Source organism: Pagrus pagrus, assembly GCF_965226575.1.
Source record: "Pagrus pagrus genome assembly, chromosome: 24".
In the NCBI taxonomy this organism is placed as follows: Eukaryota; Metazoa; Chordata; class Actinopteri; order Spariformes; family Sparidae; genus Pagrus; species Pagrus pagrus.
Genome location: NC_140206.1, coordinates 2,284,225 through 2,305,738, shown reverse-complemented (window position 1 = coordinate 2,305,738; position 21,514 = coordinate 2,284,225). Strand labels below are relative to the sequence as shown.

The 21,514-nt window shown below is 44.4% G+C and overlaps 1 protein-coding gene across 1 annotated transcript; it reads right to left on the bottom strand.

Annotated features, from left to right (window-relative positions):
- Positions 1–4,907: 4,907 nt before the first annotated feature.
- On the bottom strand, positions 4,908–21,221 carry LOC311253462 (NACHT, LRR and PYD domains-containing protein 3-like). The gene is made up of 10 exons (XM_084347465.1): positions 21,157–21,221; positions 20,774–21,002; positions 18,895–20,641; positions 18,625–18,798; positions 15,836–16,009; positions 15,053–15,226; positions 14,516–14,689; positions 13,117–13,290; positions 5,804–5,850; positions 4,908–5,677 (listed from the first exon to the last, which is right to left on the bottom strand). Exons 1-10 carry the CDS (start codon positions 21,157–21,159, stop codon positions 5,115–5,117), a joined length of 3,459 nt encoding a protein of 1,152 aa, XP_084203591.1. The 5' UTR covers positions 21,160–21,221; the 3' UTR covers positions 4,908–5,114.
- Between the last annotated feature and the right edge of the window lie 293 nt (positions 21,222–21,514).

Sequence of the window (21,514 nt, the reverse complement as noted above, 5' to 3'; positions counted from 1 at the left end):
TGACAGTTTAACTGCCTTTCTGTCGCTGGAGCCAGAAATTAGATTCATATAATGTACAACTTCATGGAGAAAAGCTACAAAATCAGGTTTTTACTGCTGAATTTAAACCTGGTTCTGGACCCGACTCTCAGAAAAGAGCCACTTGTTTTTATGCAGAATATCTGTTATTCCAGATCAGAAACCTGTGAGCTGAGAAACTGTGCTGATAAATGAGAGGCCGTGCTAAAAGGAGCTGCTTATGGAAAGTGGACAGTCTCACAGGGAGTTTGTCCACATTGCGATTACAGTTCAAAACAAAGCTCAGAGCAGCAAAGCAGAGAATATATAGTGGGGAATAAAAGTCCACACTGAGACAGCAGGGTGTTTTACAACGCGCTGAGCCCGATGTGTCTTAAAAGTCTTGTTCAGTGTGTTAAAGTCCAGAAAGTTGAGCCCGACGGATTCATAATTACTCACAACGACACTTGTTTTGATCTAATGTGCAGGATTTTTCCAGATGAAGTCAAAACGCTTCCTGTCAACGTCTTTCCAAATGTCCGTGTCCAGGTGTGAAGAGAGAGCTGCGTATGTGAGCCCAGATATCCTTCAGCCTGCAGCAACACTCTGCCTGTTAGAGATGAGTCCCTCTGCAGCCACTCGTTCACTGTGTGTTGACTTTTTAATGATGGAGACACGTTTAAAGGACATCTCGCCTTCTGGTCTTTAGCAGCAAGAACACCCAAGTATGTGACTTCTTCCTTGATCGTCATGTTGCAAATAGTTTGTGTATTACAACCTTTTAAAGGTGCAGTTCACATTTATTTATACTCAGACAGACCAGAGGCCTCTGAAAGCTGCTTCATCACATGAATGGCGACAGGTATCTGACCGGCGTCTTTTAGAGAAAAATAAATCGGTGTTGTGTTGCATCAAAGGCCTTATAGAAATCTGAGAAGAGGATGAAGCCATCTTCAGATATCAGCTCAGAGTAGTCAAGAATATCTGATACTAGTCTGATATTATTAGAGAGGTGCCTGTTCCTCATAAAGCCCGACTGTGTCTCAGCTATCATTGTGTCAACAGCTACTTTAATTCTCCTGGCAAATATTAACGCCATCATTTTATAATCGTTACTCAGCAGACAAATGGGTCTCCAGCTGTCAATAACAAGCGTCTTTTCTAGGTTTGGGGATCAATGTGAGCAGACCTTGAGTGAGACCAGGAGGAAGGGCATCGTTCTCTAGACTCTCCGTAAAAACCTGCAGTAAAAACGGGCTGACTGATCTGAGAAGGCTTTATAAAACTCTGCAGTTAAACCGTCAGTGCCGGAGATTTATTGTTTCTGAGCAGAGCGATGGAATCAGTGACCTCTGCCACTGTAAGAGGGCGTCACACTGATCTGTACCTGCCAGATCAATCTTTCTCACCTGATTTACTGAGTTTACACACTGACTGGTGGCTTCTTCATTAGATTGTCAGCTGTATAAACTGCTATAAAATCTCGAACAGAAGTCTGCAATTGATTTCTCGTCATCAGTAACGAGCCCATTAATATTTAAATTATGGATGGGATTGGTTTTGGATCGGTATTTTTCAGGAGGGAAACAGTCGGCAGGACTTTGCTCCCCTCCTCCAGCCATCTCTTCCTGGACCTGACAAAGGCTCCTCTGCTTTTTGTCCATACAACTCGTCTGATTTGTTCTGGAGGTCCGATAGAAGCAGCTCGTCCTCCTCTGAAGCTTCACCGGGGGTCTCTGATAAGAAGAAGACGTTTTACTTGTGACTTTCTCTTCTGCTCTTTTAGCTTTGGCAATAAATGCTCCTGTTTACTGTCTGAAGACTTTTCCTGACTCAAACTTAAGTAGTTCCCAGTTAGTGTTGTAGGATTTTTCCCTTTTAGCCTCGTTGTAAAAACGAGTGATTAAATAAATCATGTCAGTCTGAAGCTTTTCCTGCTTTAACAGGGAACTGTTTCATTTCCAGTAGCAGATCTACGGATTGTATCAGACGCACTAAACTGGATGCTTATATGGATCGCTCTGTGGTCAGGTTCCAAGATATTTGAGCTGTTTGTCATTACACTGATCAGACTAAAGACTTATAATTTACTAAGTAAAAATAATGGTTCAGCAGGGTTGATTTTTTTTCTTTTTAAAAATGATCTGTCTTTAATGTGACTGCTTGTTCTGCTGAACGCCCTAACATATTCAACCATATTCATATCCTTATGCTCTTCTCCAAAGTACATTTGTCTGTTCACATGTCTGAAGTTTTGTTTGAAGGTCTTAGTCAGGATCATACACTGCTCTACACCTAGCTAACAGTGCCTCTGCTCTACACCTAGCTAACAGTTTCTCTACTCTACACCTAGCTAACATTGTTGCCACTCTACACCTAGCTAACAGTGCCTCTGCGCTACACCTAGCTAACAGTGTTTCTACTCTACACCTAGCTAACAGTGCCTCTGCGCTACACCTAGCTAACAGTGCCTCTGCTCTACACCTAGCTAACAGATTCTCTACTCTACACCTAGCTAACAATGTTGCCACTCTACACCTAGCTAACAATGTTGCCACTCTTCACCTAGCTAACAGTGCCTCTGATTTACACCTAGCTAACAGTGTTTCTACTCTACACCTAGCTAACAGTGCTTCTGCTCTACACCTAGCTAACAGTTTCTGTACTCTACACCTAGCTAACAATGTTGCCACTCTACACATAGCTAACAGTGCGTCTGCGCAACACCTAGCTAACAGTGCCTCTGCTCTACACCTAGCTAACAGTTTCTCTACTCTACACCTAGCTAACAATGTTGCCACACTACACCTAGCTAACAGTGCCTCTGCGCTACACCTAGTTAACAGTTTCTCTACTCCACACCTAGCTAACAATGTTGCCACTCTTCACCTAGCTAACAGTGCCTCTGATTTACACCTAGCTAACAGTGTTTCTACTCTACACCTAGCTAACAGTGCTTCTGCTCTACACCTAGCTAGCAGTTTCTCTACTCTACACCTAGCTAGCAATGTTGCCACTCTTCACCTAGCTAACAGTGCCTCTGATTTACACCTAGCTAACAGTGTTGCCACTCTACACCTAGCTAACAGTGCCTCTGCGCTACACCTAGCTAACAGTGCCTCTGCTCTACACCTAGCTAACAGTTTCTCTACTCCACACCTAGCTAACAATGTTGCCACTCTACACCTAGCTAACAGTGCCTCTGCTCTACACCTAGCTAACAGTTTCTCTACTCTACACCTAGCTAACAATGTTGCAACACTACATCTAGCTAACAGTGCCTCTGCGCTACACCTAGCTAACAGTTTCTCTACTCCACACCTAGCTAACAGTGCCTCTGCTCTACACCTAGCTAACCGTTTCTCTACTCCACACCTAGCTAACAGTGCCTCTGCTCTACACCTAGCTAACAGTGCCTCTGCTCTACACCTAGCTAACAGTGCCTCTGCGCTACACCTAGCTAACAGTGCCTCTGCTCTAGACCTAGCTAACCGTTTCTCTACTCCACACCTAGCTAACAATGTTGCCACTCTACACCTAGCTAACAGTGCCTCTGCTCTACACCTAGCTAACAGTTTCTCTACTCCACACCTAGCTAACAATGTTGCCACTCTACACCTAGCTAACAATGTTGCCACTCTTCACCTAGCTAACAGTGCCTCTGATTTACACCTAGCTAACAGTGTTGCCACTCTACACTTAGCTAACAGTGCCTCTGCGCTTCACCTAGCTAACAGTTTCTCTACTCCACACCTAGCTAACAGTGCCTCTGCTCTACACCTAGCTAACAGTTTCTCTACTCTACACCTAGCTAACAATGTTGCCACTCTACACCTAGCTAACAGTTTCTCTACTCTACACCTAGCTAACAATGTTGCCACTCTACACCTAGCTAACAGTGCCTCTGCGCTACACCTAGCTAACAGTGCCTCTGCTCTACACCTAGCTAACATTTTCTCTACTCTACACATAGCTAACAATGTTGCCACTCTTCACCTACCTAACAGTGCCTCTGCGCTACACCTAGCTAACAGTGTTTCTACTCTACACCTAGCTAACAGTGCTTCTGCTCTACACCTAGCTAACAGTTTCTCTACTCTACACCTAGCTAACAATGTTGCCACTCTACACCTAGCTAACAGTTTCTCTACTCTACACCTAGCTAGCAATGTTGCCACTCTACACCTAGCTAACAGTGCTTCTGCTCTACACCTAGCTAACAATGTTGCCACTCTACACCTAGCTAACAGTTTCTCTACTCTACACCTAGCTAACAATGTTGCCACTCTACACCTAGCTAACAGTGCCTCTGCGCTTCACCTAGCTAACAGTTTCTCTACTCCACACCTAGCTAACAGTGCCTCTGCTCTACACCTAGCTAACCGTTTCTCTACTCCACACCTAGCTAACAATGTTGCCACTCTACACCTAGCTAACAGTGCTTCTGCTCTACACCTAGCTAACAATGTTGCCACTCTACACCTAGCTAACAGTTTCTCTACTCTACACCTAGCTAACAATGTTGCCACTCTACACCTAGCTAACAGTGCCTCTGCGCTACACCTAGCTAACAGTGCCTCTGCTCTACACCTAGCTAACAATGTTGCCACTCTACACCTAGCTAACAGTGCCTCTGCTCTACACCTAGTTTACAGTATGTAGCTAGCTAACATTCAGTGTGTAGCTAGCTAACATTAGCTGCAGCCTGTAGCTAGCTAACACGTGACACTCACAGAAACATGATGAAAGCAGCTAATTCAACATCCTGCTGCACGACTGCTGACTCAGACCAGAAGGAGACGCACGTTACGCCTGTTTTAAAGTCTTTACAGCGGCTGCCTGTTAAAGTCCTTCTGTGAGTCACCAGCTTCATGCTGACGACTGTCAAATACAACAAGTGCAGAACAAAGTGAAGCGATGTCTCAGTTTTAATGTGCAGAACAGAATCATTGATGACGAGGAAACCATCAATCTTTACAATCAGTTTGAATCATTTTGTACAAAGTTCACTGATGAATTTATTACAAGAAGCTGAAAGATTGATGTGACTGTGATCCTGTACAGACTCAACTGTTCAGCACTGACAATGTTTCTGTGACAGGAGGAGACTCTGCAGACTAAACACCACACAGACACACTGAGGAACCAGAACTGGACCAGTAGAACCCAAATCCAGGATAAAGAGGTTCAGTGAATGTGGTGCTGAAGGTGTGGAGGTGGATCAGTGAGTCAGAGGAGACTCTGTAGAAGGACAGAGTGCCAGCAGGACAGTCCACATACACTGCTACTCTACCAGAGGAGGAGGAGGAGGAGGAGGAGGAGGAGGACGAGGAGGAGATGTGTGTTTGTCTGTTATTGTGTCTGACAGAGTAACGACCATCAAAGCACATCAGACTCCAGGACTGATCATTCAGTCCAAACACACAGTCTTCTCTGCCTCCTCTCCTTCTGATTCTTCTGTAACTCACTGATATAGAAACATCTCCTCTCCACTCGACCTCCCAGTAACAGCGACCAGTCAGACCAGTTCTACACAGCAGCTGAGGATACCAGGTCTCAAACCTCTCTGGATGATCAGGATATGACTGATCCTCCTCCACAAGTGTCATCTTCCTGTTGTTGTCAGACAGTTTGATGCGTCTGCTGACTGTGTTTGTGTCGACTGTGAGCTCACAGGAATCTGATGGAGAGAAAAAGACACAACACAGCTGCAGTTATTAATGTATCATCAGTGTGGTGATGACATCACAGATGTGACTGAGTGATGTCACAGTGTGAAGCTGAATCAAAGTAAAAACACACTCACACTTCCTCAGACCTGGTGTCAACCATCGGACTCCAGCAGGCTCCACCCTGAAAGGAGGAGGGGGGTCAGAGCAGCACATCCTCTTTCAGCATGCAGACATGGACATGACATGACTCATACACAGAAACACAATATGTCCATCAGGCCTGCTTCTCCCTGTTCTCCTGAACCTCTTCACCTCTGCCACTCTCCTCACACACTGAGAGCCACAGGATGTTGGTGTGTGTGAAAGAGGACGACAACATGTGAGGACACACACAAACCTCTTTTTGGATTCATGACTTCATCTTTATGTTATTGGATGTTGCTGCTGTTTCCTGTGGGCGACCTTACGCTTGCTGTCTGATCCAATGTCAGCTTGTGCTTATGTTTGTATATTACAGGACTTTTGGATTTGGACGTCAGAACTTTTGAGGTCAGATTCCTGTTTGAAGCTTCCAGGGCTTTTCTGGATCTCACCTGCACAGTCAGCTTTTTGTTCTCGCTGTGTTTCTGCTGCTTTATTAAGGGACAACAAGCCCAAGACAACATGAGGAGAACTCTACATGTTATTAACCATATTCTAAAAAAGAAGAACTGTGCAGCCTTAATAAGCCTCAATGCAGAAAAGGCTTCTGATAGCGTAAGTTGGACTTTTCTATATCAGGTACTTGAAAAACTCGCACTTAATGACAAAGCTGTCAGACGTATTAAAACACTTTACCAAAACCCGACCGCAAGGACAAGAATAAACGGCAGTCTGACTGAGAGCACAGCTTCAGGACCATCTACTAGACAGGGCTGCTGTCTCTCTCCAACCTTGTTTGCAGTCTTCATAGAGCCCCTGAGATCTTAAAGGAGTAGAGGTCGGGGGAGAGGAACACACCATTGGACTTTTTGCTGATGATGTGGTCTGTTTTTTAGAGGACCCAGACACATGCATCCCCATACTAATCAACCAACCAGAGATGTTTGGCTTTTGTTCTGGATACAAGCTTAAATTGACCAAAACACAGATCCTAACATTCAACTACTCCCCATCCAAAATCATACAACAAAAACACAATCTGAACTGGAGAGCAACAACAATGAAATATCTTGGGGTCACTTCAACACAAAACACTGATGATTTATATGAAGCTAATTACAGTAGGTACTACTTCAAAGTGGCCATTTCACTCGCGGGGAGCGAGATTCACGCAACGCGTGAAATGTCAGTGACAACTGTAGCCACTAGGTGGAAGCATAGTACTGAACTGCAGCTCAAACGATTTTGGGACAATTCCACATTTGACCACAATGTAGCTGCAATGGAGAGTGGCGCTGTTTTAGGCTACAGGTAGAGTGAATGGAGAGGGGGACTGCTAAACCGTATCAGATTGATTCAGACTGATTGTTTCACAGCGGTGGGACAACTCAATTATCTGGGTGACCTTGGATAAACACTTGTGCTTTCTTTGTTTTACAGTAGAGCTAAACTACATTAGTCGTTTTTTAAGGAACATTTGTTTACTGGTAAAATTGCCGACCTGAATTATTGTCCCAGTCCGCCCCCGTGAGCCTATATCACGGCCTGACTGGATGTTGCTTAAATATAAGAATAGCCAATAAAAATATCTGATACCCTAAAGACGTCTGAGGTTGTGATTTTGCTCGCTCGCTGCAGCCACGGCTAATAAGCGGAGGCAGAAACAATTACGCACAGCTTACAGAAGTTTCTACGTCCATACAAGCATTTAAGAAATGATTCTTACCAGCTCCATAATTCAGAGAGGATTTTTACTCAACGAAAAAATGTATAAAGATCAGCTTTTAGGTTGAAGACACGACAGCAGCAGGTATGTCCAGACGCTGATGTGTGTTATGACTGATGTATAGCTCCCCTGGTAGAGCAGCTCCCTCAGTAAGCAGAATCTTCTGCTAGTATGAGTTCGAATCTCTGTAAAGGCACTACCCTTAGTTAATGTGTTTTCTTTTCTCATCATCATTATGATCACGTTTGGCTCCAAGTTTGAGCAAATAAATGAGCAAATGAGCATTATCAGATCAGATTATCAAATCAGCAGCTTTCCTGCTTGTGTACATAAAATACATTAAATTCTGACACCACAACTGTAGCGTACCGAATATCAATAGATGATAACCAGAAAAAAAACAAAAAACGTTCTATTGATCTGATTCACCGGCTTCATGGACGTCGGAACTATTTTCTGAGAGGGGGGGCGGGGGAAGCACGCACTTTTATCAATGATTAAGGATTTGATTTGAAGTTATTTTATAATGGCGTGCAGTTATAAGAGAACTAGATGGATGAACACGGCATCTTTATTTTTAAGAAAATGAAACTCCAGGAAGCTCCCCACTGCGTAAAAACGCAGCGCAGCCAGGAGCTGCACCTCCGGGCTGAGGGCAAAATTGCAGCGGGTTGCTCTCTGGATGTGTGGAGACACCAGAGTGATCAGCCGTTGGATCTCCGCACGGGGCAGCCGGTACTTTGCCTGGACAGCCCGGTCTGACAGCGCGTCCAGTGGGGAGAAGTGCTGACGCACGTATGCATTTATGTAAAACCGTCTGGCTTCGCGCACGGCGACGCTGTTGGTTCGCAGCGAGAATGTGCTGTATTGCAGCCATGGTTTCTCACACGCGCAGACTTTGGCAACGCATTTATATAGAGTAGCAGGTGAAGCCTCTCTGGATGAGGTTCAGCTGAGTTTAATACATCTGTTTCCTTGATATCTGTGAAATGCCACAGGGTTGTTGTTTTTTTATGTGTAGTACTATAAACTATTATATGCAGATGTGTGTGGAAAACTTAAACGTGTAATTCAATAGAAGTTTTTTTTCTTCCTTCTATTAACCTGTGTTTCTTGCGCCAGTGGTCCGCAGCTATGAGCGCATTTCAACATTGAGCATTGTTTTATTATTTCGAAAAGTGGAGGATATAAATTTCCCTGACGCGGCTTGATCACTGAGCATGTGGTCGCTAAGAAGGCTGTTAAGAGTGGGTCAGCTCGATCTTACATTTCCTTCTTAGTGAAAGATCTTCTTAAGCTAAGAGCGACTCTGGGAAACACATCCTTCTTTCGCAGCGTTCTTAAGAGCGCTCCTAAGAAGATCTTAGCACTTAAGAGCTTCTTAACGAATCTGGGAAACGCGGCCATTGGCAGGGCCAGACACAGCTTAATGAGCTTCTCCACCTCCGAATGCAGGATGGACACATCCTGGATGGTGCTTACTTCTCGTCCCCTACGCACATTCCTCAGTATGGGGGAATGCAAATGTTAAGGCATCTGGAACAAGTTTGCTTAACTGGAAAGACCACATCCATCCCCCACACTTTTGAAAAGCTTGCTACGCCAGCACCCCCACCCCCGCGCGCTGAGGACAGCAAAGAGGTCTGCAACAAATACATTGATCACTTGGCCAAGGGATCTCCTCCTGCAGGGAGACTGCTTCAGGGACTCACTCCGCTTTAAATAACCTTCTGTATATCCGACTACTGTGAAGCTGCTGATTATGTATTTTAATAAAGCTAAAGAAAACTGTCTGACATGACGTGGCGTCGTTCTTCTTTCTATAAGCCTGTTGTAGAAAATATAAGGAATAGAAAGCACAAATATTTGTGTTAAATTCTGACACCACAACTGAAAGAAAGAAAGCCGGTCATAGACGTCGGAACTCACGCACCCCATCAGCCTCCCTACCCACGGGAAGATACGAGAAGTAAGCACCATCCAGGATGTGCATATGGACCTGGTGCGCTCCGAGGCGGAGCGGCGTTTTGATCAGGAAGGACTCCGCATAGCTGCAGGGCGAGAGCAGGCAGTTCTTGAGGCGGCTCAGGGGAAACGAGTGGATGTGGGCTCCTCGGAGCTGACCCCCTTTCCACGAGAGAGGTGGAGAAGCTCATTAAGCTGTCTGGCCCTGCCAATATCTGTCGCGGCATCCGAGCGCTCTTTCTCAGCCTTGCGCAGGCTGAAAACCTGCTGCGCACCATGACGCAGGAGAGACTAACACATTTGACCGTTATGAACGTTCACAGTGACCTTATGGGTGAAAGCGATGTCTCCACCCGGCTTAAAACCTTCATCAGTGGGTAGACTGAGAGAAGGTCCACTTTTGGATATGCATGAAAGCCCCGAGTCAGGAGCGCAGACTTTTCTTTTTTTCATTCAAGGGTACAAATAATGCTGTTATGTTCCTTAAATGGCTTGATTTAGTGATCAAAGTTTCATTTTCTTAAAAATAAAGATGCCGTGTTCATCCATCTAGTTCTCTTATAACTGCACGCCATTATAAAATAACTTCAAATCAAATCCTTAATCATTGATAAAAGTGCGTGCTTCCCCCGCCCCCCTCCCCCTCTCAGAAAATAGTTCCGACGTCCATGAAGCCGGTGAATCAGATCAATAGAACGTTTTTTTTCTGGTTATCATCTATTGATATTCGGTATGCTGCAGTTGTGGTGTCAGAATTTAATGTATTTTATGTACACAAGCAGGAAAGCTGGTGCCGCGGCCGGCGGAGAATTAATGCTCATTTATTTGCGCAAACTTGGAGCCAAACGTGATCATAATGATGATGAGAAAAGAAAACACATTAACTAAAGTTACAGCCTAAACTGAGATTCGAACTCGTATCAGCGGGTGATGCTGCTTACTGAGGGAGCCGCTCTACCAGGGGAGCTATACGTCAGCCGCAAGGTTTTCATGTGTCTTATTTATCACCGACCCGCTGCCCCAGCTGACACACATCAGCGTCTGGACATACGTGCTGCTGTCGTGTCTTCAACCTAAAAACTGATCTTTATACATTTTTTCGTTGAGTAAAAATTCTCGCTGAATTATGGAACTGATAAGAATCATTTCCTAAATGCTTGTATGGACGTTGAAACTTATGTAGGCTGTGCGTAATTTAAAAGGCTTCATAGTGAAAAAAATCAACATCATCAACAACTCACTAAGTTTGTCCTTGCTAGAGGGACCCTGTAGCGACAGGCTGAAGGAAGGAGTTGGAATGAGGTGTGGAGTGGGTGAGGTATTATTAGCTACATTCTTGTATTTAAGCAACAACGAACAGAAACATAAATCAGGCAACTCGGTCCATTCCCGTCCATGGTCACTGCTGCTGCATGTTGTCGTCCTCCTGCTCACAGATGCCACCTGGTGGTTGTTTGGGCACATTGCCGCTTCTCATGAAAACACAATTGATCCTCCAATCACGCGTGAACTCTGCCACAACGAAGTAGTACCTACTGTACGTCAAACTGGAGAAGGAAGTTAAGAGCAACTTGGACAGGTGGGCTATCCTTCCATCAGACATCGGTTCACGAATAGAGACCATAAAAATGAGCGTTCTACCCCGACTTCTTTACCTGTTTCAGTCACTACCCATTGAGATACCCGAAAAACAATTCAGACTGTGGGACAAAACCATTTCCAGGTTTATATGGAATGGTCACAGACCGAGAATCAATCTGAAACACTACAGATTGGAAAGGATAAGGGGGGTTTGGCACAGCCAAACCTTCAGGGATATTTTCATGCTGCACAAGTTAGACATGTAATCTGTTGGTGTGACAAAGATTATGTAGCCAAATGGAAGAATTTAGAAAAATCAGCCGTGTTGGAGAAGCTGTGGAGATGTAAATGTAAACCATTCACATGTGTTCTGGCCTAAGATCGCAAAATTCTGGGAAGATGTTCATTTAGTTATGGGCAGAGTTTTGGGTTATGGTGTATCCAAGTCTTGTACATTATTATATCTTGGCGTCATTACGGGAAACGTTGTGTTGAAAGATGATAGATACATATTGAAAATTATGTTAGTAGCCTGTAAAAAGGCAATTACAAGAAAATGGTACAAGACAGACCCCGTCACAGGAAGACTGGATGGAAGTTATGGACGAAATACATATTATGGAACAACTGACTTATAAAATAAGGACTCAAGAGGATCAATGCTGCCGGAAGTGGGAGAAATGGACTGAATACATAAAAACGACAGGACCAGGACCGTCACACTGACATTAAAAAAGGATCAAACTGTAGAAGCATGGTGATCCATCATGTTCTTTTTCAGATCTTGGTTTTTTATTTGTCCCCCCCACCCCCTGTTAGTTATTTGAAAGCTTTTATTTTGAAGCAGCTAAATCAGGAAACATTGGATTTCCACCAGCAGAACCTGAACACGACTCCAGAACAGCTGAAAGTGAAGCTGAGTCAGCAGCTACGAGCCGGGCTGAAGTACATTACAACAGCATTAAACCAGAGGTCCACCAGCTACTGTAGAGAGCTGCAGCTCTGCACAGGTCACATATCATGTTAATCAATGGAGCAGATGATTGATCACTGAATGTTTTCTTTTCTTTTGTCATTTGATTTTGCTGACGGTGCAAAACACCGAAGCTTTCCTGCCCCTGCAGGCTGTTATAATGAGAACTACCCAAAACAGCCCAAACTCAGCTGGAGCAGCAGTTTCCTCATGACAGGAGCCAAGACGGCACCACTGACCCATCTTAAATTCATCTATGCACTGCTGCTGTTATGGTGATGTGACGGGAATGTTCCACCTCGTGTCATCTAACGTTGTTATTGGACTGTTTTATATCTTCTGTTCACTTTAAACTGACGCCACAGACAGTTGTTACAGTCTGTAAATGTTTCACACTGAGGCACAGATACACTGTCAGTGATGATCTAGGATGCAGTTACTCCAGTGTTGATAAAGATCCATGTCAGAACCATTTTAAGTTCAAAGTCAAGCACTTTGGCAGAAACACTGATTCTCCAGTTCAGGGAAAGAGTTTCTATGACATTCAGTGATTAAATTCATTTATGTGTCACAGAAATCTTTTGAATTTGAGGTTCAGTATTTTCTGACCAGACATCTGACACAGAGGGTCTATTGTTATTATTAATATCATAACACAGCAGTGACGTGGTGGAAATTAGATTTAATGTTAATGTTTGATAACCCTCTGCAATCAGTGTGGAGTGTGAAGTAGTTTGGATGACGGTTCATCAAGCAGCAAAACCAGAGGCCAACAAATCAAACAGGCACATTTTGAACAGGCACTAAACTAGTCTGAAAAAAGAGGTGTAACTTTAGTGTTTGTGCCAAGACTCTCCTGGTCGCTGATCTTCATCTCTTCTTCTCATCTTCCTCTCTTCACTTGTAACTCTTGGCTTTGTGCCATGCTGCCTTTTCTCCTGAACTGAACTGAACAACTGGAGGTGGAGTAAACGAAGCAGACCTCCCGACACTGAACCATCTACAGTGGAGATACAGAGTCTCACACTGACTGTCTGTGGCTGCAGCAGGACTCTTCATACCTGAGAGTGTCCAGTCTCCAGCCTGGATCCTCCAGTCGAGCAGACAGCAGCTTCACTCCTGAGTCTCCTGGATGATTGTAGCTCAGGTCCAGCTCTCTCAGATGGGAGGGGTTGGAGTCCAGAGCTGAGGCCAGAGAAGTACAGCCTTCCTCTGTGATCAGACAGCCTGACAGCCTGCAGACACACAAAACAACACACATCACAGATCAGCTGAGGGTCCTGATGATTCAGTGCACATCTGTGTTTAAGGGTTTAACGTTTATTATATTCATCATCTTAGTTTTCACTAATTTACTAATCAGCACTGAACACAGAGTATAACTGAAGATGATGGAAATGCCATTAGTTTTGCAAATACTTGGTCATGAACAAAAATATTGTACAGTTTAAAATGATGACCTGATGATGGAGGATCACCAAAGTAATTACAGTTCATCCTGAGGGGAGCATGAATGTCTGAACCAAACCTCATGGCAATCCATCCAATGGTTGTTGAGATTAGTAAATCGGGACCAAAGTGCAGAATAGACTCACAGACCCACATTTTATATATATATAAATAGATTAGTGGTGTCATTGGGTTTGTATCGTTACTTTGATGAGTGAAGGATCTGTTAAGTTGTCAGACTGTGAACACTATCAGAACATCACACTCCTGTCCACGCAGGTCGTCTCGCCTGTGTTTTGGCTGTGTAACTACCTCTGTTGGAGGATCAGAGGTGGAATGAAACTGTCCCCCCATTCCACCTTAGTAACTTTTACACCTACAGGAAGCTAAAGCACGCTCACCTCCCTCACCACCTGCTGACCAACTTCTATCGGTCAGCGATAGAAAGCCTCCTGACCTACTGCTGCACGTTGTGGTTCTCCAGCTGCACAACACAGGACAGGAAGGACCTGCAGCGGGTGGTGAGGGCAGCGGAGCGTGTCATCGGGACGACACTACCCCCTCTCAGAGACATTTACACTGGCCGACTCCAAAAGAAGGCCAGCTGTATTGTTAAGGACCCCACTCACCCTGGACATTACCTGTTCTCCCCCCTGCCCTCTGGGAAGAGATATAGATCCATCAGATCTAGAACAAACAGACTGAAGAACTGTTTCTTCCCACAGGCAGTGAAATGCACAACCCCCCCTTCACCCCTCACTCTCTAAAGACTTCACACCAGTGCAATTACCCTCCACTACCACCCCTCACACACATACTCACTTGTGTACATATTACCTACATACTTGAATCTTGTGTCTATTTATCTTGTTGTATATTTTACTATTTTTATCTATTTTGTTTGGAAATGTTGAGTCTCTTAAATAAATTGAATAATATTAAGAGTATGATCAAGACCTGCTCCAATTGTAATGTTACATGAAATAATGAAATAAAATAATGAATCCTGACCCGAGAGTTTCAAGGACACAGTGTGAACTCTTCAGTTCAGCAGAAAGTAGCTTCACTCCTGAATCCTGCAGGTTGTTGTTACTCAGGTCCAGCTCTCTCAGACTAGAGGACTGGGAGCTGAGAACTGAGGACAGAGCTTCACAGCTTCTCTCTGAGAGGTTACAGCCACTCAGCCTGGAGAGAAAAAAAAGAAGACAGAAAACATGGTAAATGTTGAGTTTTGGTGATGCAGTATCAGGTTTTCTCAAACTTTTCTTCCAGTGGTTGTAAATAAAAGTAATCTCTTGCTCCAGTGCTGTTCAGTTCTAAGCATGTTGTCAACGTGGCAATAAATGAAGATTGAATTGAGAATAAACAGACATCCAGGTATCAAAGTCATATGATGTCAAACATACATGAGGTTCTCCATCCTCATTGTTCGTGCTGCGCAGGAGATGACTTAATGAAAGGTACATTGAAAGAAAACAAGTTTGATAGCAAAAGAAATCTACCAGAAATATATAAATGATTTCACAACAAACGGTAACATGATCTGACCTCAAACTTTCCAAATTGCAGTGTGAACTCTTCAGTTCAGCAGAAAGGAGCTTCACTCCTGAATCCTGCAGGTTGTTGTTACTCAGGTCCAGCTCTCTCAGACTAGAGGACTGGGAGCTGAGAACTGAGGACAGAGCTTCACAGCTTCTCTCTGAGAGGTTACAGCCACTCAGTCTGGGGAGAAAAAAAAGAAGACAGAAAACATGGTAAATGTTGAGTTTTGCTGATGCAGTATCAGGGTTTCTCAAACTTTTCTTCCGGTGGTTGTAAATAAAACATTGGGCCTAAAGTCCATTTCTCCCCACCATTGTAGCAGTCCACAGGATGGACCCACCAGAGTAGGACCGTCTCTGTGCTCGAGACCTCCTGATTTACAAATCAAGCACTGGATACCAACAAGCTCCCCCATGTGGCTCAAAGGTGTACTGCAGATATGAATCTTAAATTAAAGACTATGAACAAAAGTCTACAAATATATTTGGCAACCCAAATAACATCCTCTCTGGGAATGACTGGTATATATAATCTCTTGCTCCAGTGCTGTTCAGTTCTAAGTATGTTGTCAATGTGGCAATAAATGAAGATTGAATTGAGAATGAGCAGACATCCAGGTATCAAAGTCATATGATGTCAAACATAAATGAGGTTCTCCCTCCTCATTGTTCATGTTGTGCAGGAGCTGAATTAATGAAAGGTACATTAAAAGAAGAAAAAGTTTGATAGCAAAAGAAATCTACCAGAAATACATAAATGATTTTACAATAAACAGTTACATGATCTGACCTCAAACTTTCCAAATTGCAGTGTGAACTCTCCAGTCCAGCCAACAGCTCCTCCACTCCTGAATCCTGCAGGTTGTTGTTACTCAGGTCCAGCTCTCTCAGACTAGAGGACTGGGAGCTGAGAACTGAGGACAGAGCTTCACAGCTTCTCTCTGAGAGGTTACAGCCACTCAGCCTGGAGAGAAAAAAAAGAAGACAGAAAACATGGTAAATGTTGAGTTTTGGTGATACAGTATCAGGTTTTCCAAAACTTTTATTCCGGTGACGCATAAAAAAAAAAAGTATTTATTGGCCTTTTCATAGCTTCATATTAGGAGGATTATTTATATAGGACATTTTTTCATCTACGTAACATTGCAAAAATCAGGCCCATCCTGTCTCAAAAAGACGCAGAAAAGCTAGTCCATGCATTTGTTACTTCCAGGCTGGACTATTGTAATTCTCTATTATCAGGCTGCCCTAACAAGTCTCTAAAGAGTCTCCAGCTGGTCCAGAATGCTGCAGCACGTGTACTGACAGGAACTAAGAAAAGAGATCATATTACTCCTGTACTGGCCTCTCTGCACTGGCTCCCTGTAAAATCAAGAATAGAGTTTAAAATCCTTCTCCTCACTTACAAAGCTGTTAATGGTCAGGCACCATCATATCTCCAGGAGCTCATATTACCCTATCACCCAACTAGAGCATTACGCTCCCAGAACGCAGGATTACTTGTAGTTCCTAAAGTCTCCAAAAGTAGAATGGGAGCCAGAGCCTTCAGTTATCAAGCTCCTCTTCTGTGGAACCATCTTCCTGTTTTGGTCCGGGAGGCGGACACCCTCTCTACCTTTAAGAGTAGACTTAAGACCTTCCTCTTCGATAGAGCTTATAGTTAGGGCTGGTCCAGGACAGGCCCAGGCCTGTCCTGGACCAGCTCTTAGTTATGCTGCTATAGGCCTAGTCCGGGGGACAATGACACACTGAGCTTCTCTCTCCTCCTCTCCTCTCCATCTGTATACATTATGCCTGTATACATGCCCCATCTCTGCATGTCACTGACTTCACTTCTTCCCCGGAGTCCTTGTGCTTTCTAGTCCTACAGGCTCCCTTGGATCCTGGCCGCGCCCGGGTCGTGGATCGTGGATGCGCCTACTGCTATGGCCCTGCCTGATCGTGGATGCGCCCACTGCTGTGGCCCTGCCTGATCGTGGATGCGCCTACTGCCATGGCCCTGCCTGATCATGGATGCGCCTACTGCCATGGCCCTGCCTGACACCCACCACTACTGTCGCTAATATTAGTCACATCTCTGTTACATACGTTCCACTACTATTATCGTACTGCATTACTACATACCATCCTTACCATTGATCACTACCACTGTTATCACTAGTAATCACATTTCCATGTGCATTTCATTGTTGTTGCTGTGATACATCTTTATGTGCTTTCATTCCTGTCAACCATCCATTATAATTGAATACATTGTGATCTCGTTGATCTGCTCTGTACATGTGACATCTATTGCACGTCTGTCCGTCCTGGGAGAGGGATCCCTCCTCTGTGGCTCTCCCTGAGGTTTCTTCCGCATTTTTTTTCCCTGTTAAAAGGGCTTTTTTTTGGGGGGCAAGTTTTTCCTCACTCGAATCGAGGGTCGAAGGACAGAGGCTGTCGTCTCTGTACAGATTGTAAAGCCCTCTGAGGCAAACTGTGATTTGTGAATTTGGGCTATACAAATCAAATTTGATTTGATTTGATTTGACAGCTCACAGATATGACAGGAAATGGAGATGAGAGAGGGGGGATGACATGCAGCAAAGGACCAGAGGTCAAACTTGAAACCTGGGCTGCTGCAGTGAAGACAAAGCCTCTGTACATGGGACGCATGCTCCACCAACTGAGCTACAGGAGCACCCCAGGGGATCCCACTTTTTAAAAATGATAACAATGCGACCCAATTCACAATAGGCCTAATAAACTTGAAAAGAGCAGATCTGTGCATAAATTACCATTCCAAACTATTTATCCACGTCCACTTATATTGTCTTCAATACATCAGCCATTTCAAAGAGATAAATCTAAATGTGTCTATATGTCTAAATATTTTGGCACATGATCACTGTAAGTCCTACAAGCAAGTGGGCGTTCTGCTGTGAATCAGTGAAATGATGAACTCAATCAGGATGTGTGGGTCAGTGTGACGCTGTCCATCTCACTGAGATGGAGCAGAGATGGACTGATAGACAGATGGAACATGTCACTTCATAGGGTTTCTTGACCTGCTGCTTTTTGCGGTTGTGAATAAAACATTGGGCCTAAAGTCCATTTCTCCCCACCATTGTAGCAGTCCACAGGATGGACCCACCAGAGTAGGACCGTCTCTGTGCTCGAGACCTCCTGATTTACAAATCAAGCACTGGATACCAACAAGCTCCCCATGTGGCTCAAAGGTGTACTGCAGATAGAGATCTTAAATTAAAGACTATGAACGAAAGTCTGCAAATATATTTGGCAACTCAAATAAAATCCTCTCTGGGAATGACTGGTATATATAATCTCTTGTTCCAGTGCTGTTCAGTTCTAAGTATGTTGTCAGCGTGACAATGAATGAAGACTGAATTGAGAATAAACAGACATCCAGGGATCAAAGTCATATGATATCAAACATAAATGAGGTTCTCCATCCTCATTGTTCTTGTTGTGCAGGAGCTGAATTAATGAAAGGTACATTGAAAGAAAACAAGTTTGATAGCAAAACAATCTACCAGAAATATATAAATGATTTCACAACAAACAGTAACATGATCTGACCTCAAACTTTCCAGATTGCAGTGTGGACTCTTCAGTCCAGCCAACAGCTCCTCCACTCCTGAATCCTGCAGGTTGTTGTTACTCAGGTCCAGCTCTCTCAGACTAGAGGACTGGGAGCTGAGAACTGAGGACAGAGCTTCACAGCTCCTCTCTGAGAGGTTACAGCCACTCAGTCTGGATAAAGAATAATGAGCAGAACAAGAAAATTATTTCTATTTGGGTCGATAACAGCACATTTACTGCATTCTGAAGAAACTTCTCCACACTTACAGAGCTTTGTTGGAGGCTTTGACCACTGGCAGCAGCCTCAGAAGAGCCTCCTCTGAAGCAGAGTATTTCTTCAGGTCAAACACGTCCAGATCTTCTTCTGATGACAGTAAGATGAAGACCAGAGCTGACCACTGAGCAGGAGACAGTTTATATGTGGAGAGACGTCCTGATCTCAGGTACTGTTGGATCTCCTCCACTAGAGAACGATCGTTCAGTTCATTCAGACAGTGGAACAGATTGATGCTTCTCTCTGCAGGCAGAGTCTCTTCGAACTTCTTCTTGATGTAACCGACTGTTTCCTGATTGGTCTGTGAGCCACTTCCTGTCTGTGTCTGCAGACCTCGGAGGAGAGTCTGATTGGTCTGCAGTGAAAGACCCAGGAGGAAGCGGAGGAACAAGTCCAGGTGTCCATTTGGACTCTGTAAGGCCTGGTCCACAGCACTCTGGTAGAAACGTGTCTCTGCAGATTGATGGTCTGCGTTGTTGATGAATGTCAGATGGACATGAAGAGCAGCCAGAAACTCCTGAACACTCAGATGGACGAAGCAGAACACCTTGTCCTGGTACAGTCCTCTCTCCTCTTTAAAGATCTGTGTGAACACTCCTGAGTACACTGAGGCTGCTCTGACATCGATGCCACACTCTGTCAGGTCTGATTCATAGAAGATCAGGTTTCCTTTCTGCAGCTGCTCAAAAGCCAGTTTTCCCAGAGACTCAATCATCTCCCTGCTCTCTGGAGTCCAGTGTGGATCTGTCTCAGCTCCTCCATCATACTTGACCTTCTTCACTTTGGACTGAACCACCAGGAAGTGAATGTACATCTCAGTCAGGGTCTTGGGCAGCTCTCCTCTCTCTCTGGTCTTCAACACATCCTCCAGAACTGTAGCAGTGATCCAGCAGAAGACTGGGATGTGGCACATGATGTGGAGGCTTCGTGATGTCTTGATGTGGGAGATGATTCTGCTGGCCTGCTCCTCATCTCTGAATCTCTTCCTGAAGTACTCCTCCTTCTGTGGGTCAGTGAACCCTCTGACCTCTGTCACCATGTCAACACACCCAGGAGGGATCTGATTGGCTGCTGCAGGTCGTGTGGTTATCCAGAGGCGAGCAGAGGGAAGCAGTTTCCCCCTGATGAGGTTTGTCAGCAGCACATCCACTGAGGTGGACTCTCTTACATCAGTCAGGATCTCAGTGTTGTGGAAGTCCAGAGGAAGTCGACACTCATCCAGACCGTCAAAGATGAACACAACCTGGAACTCTTCAAAGCTGCAGATTTCTTTGGTTTCAGAGAAGAAGTGATGAACAAGCTCCACCAAGCTGAACTTTTCCTCTTTCAGTACATTCAGCTCTCTGAAAGTGAATGGAAATGTGAACTGTATGTCCTGGTTGGCTTTGTCTTCAGCCCAGTCCAGAGTGAACTTCTGTGTTAAGACTGTTTTCCCGATGCCAGCCACTCCCTTTGTCATCACTGTTCTGATTGGTTCATCTCTTCCAGGTGAGGCTTTAAAGATGTCTTCTCGTCTGACTGTTGTTTCTGGTCTGTCTGGTTTCCTGGATGCTGTTTCAATCTGTCTGACCTCATGTTCATCATTGACCTCTGCAGTCCCTCCCTCTGTGATGTAGAGCTCTGTGTAGATCTGATTCAGAAGGGTTCGGTTTCCTGCTTTAGCGATCCCCTCAAACACACACTGGAACTTCTTCTTCAGGTTAGATTTAAGTTTACGCTGACAAACTCCTGAATGACTTCCTGAATAAACACACAACAAAAAAGATCATTAAGTTATTTATAAAGAAAATAAGACAGATTTTCTATCATCATCAGACTTCAGTAAACGTCTCATTGATCCATCATGTTAAATCTTTAGAGAAATCCTCTTACTGCTCTGCAGACAGTCAGCCAGCTCCTCCTGCTTCATTCTCCTCAGGAAGTGAAGTGTGATCTTCAGAAATGCCTCTCTGCTTCTCCTCCTCTGCTCTTCATCCTCACCATCCAACACCTCCTCATCCTCCCTCTGACTCTCTAAGCATTCTGAGCGATCTGAACTCAGAACCTTCTGGACCTTCTTCAGCTCGTTCTTCACAAAAGTCACAATGTTCTCCTCCAGCAGCTGGAACAGAATATTATGTGAATGAGAACATTTAACATCATGGAGCCAAACATCAGATCCATGTTGGACAGATTCACCACTGGTCTGTAAAGTGCAGCATGGAGATTATTGTGAACAGACTGGATGTAAAAGTAGTTGTTGTTCATGTACAGACCATAAATATGGAGTCCAGGTGTGTTTGATGCTGCTGGGCAGACGGACCTCTGGGAACCTCTGAGCTCTCCTGGTCGACTCTGTGGAGGAATCATGAAGAATCAGCCTCATTATGTCTGTCCTCTCAGAGACAAACACAAGCTGAAGGTCCTTTGAGTTAAAGTGTTGATGACATCATTGAATCAGATGGTTTCCCCTGACATCAAAGTGTTGGTCGTACTGCTGATCTCACTGTGAATCAACAGTCAGTCAGTTTACTGGGTTGGTTCAGCAGCTTGTCTGGTTTAGTCCCTCCAGCTCTTGACCCCTATAATACTGTGGACAGCAACACACAGCTAACACAAGCTAGTTGGATGCTA

Coding starts and splice junctions, on each gene's coding strand:
- LOC311253462 (XM_084347465.1), bottom strand. Junction 14,690..15,052: donor TGCAATTTGGAAAGTTTGAG/GTCAGATCATGT, acceptor TTTTCTCTCCAG/GCTGAGTGGCTGTAACCTCT. Junction 13,291..14,515: donor TGTGTCCTTGAAACTCTCGG/GTCAGGATTCAT, acceptor GTGTGTCTGCAG/GCTGTCAGGCTGTCTGATCA.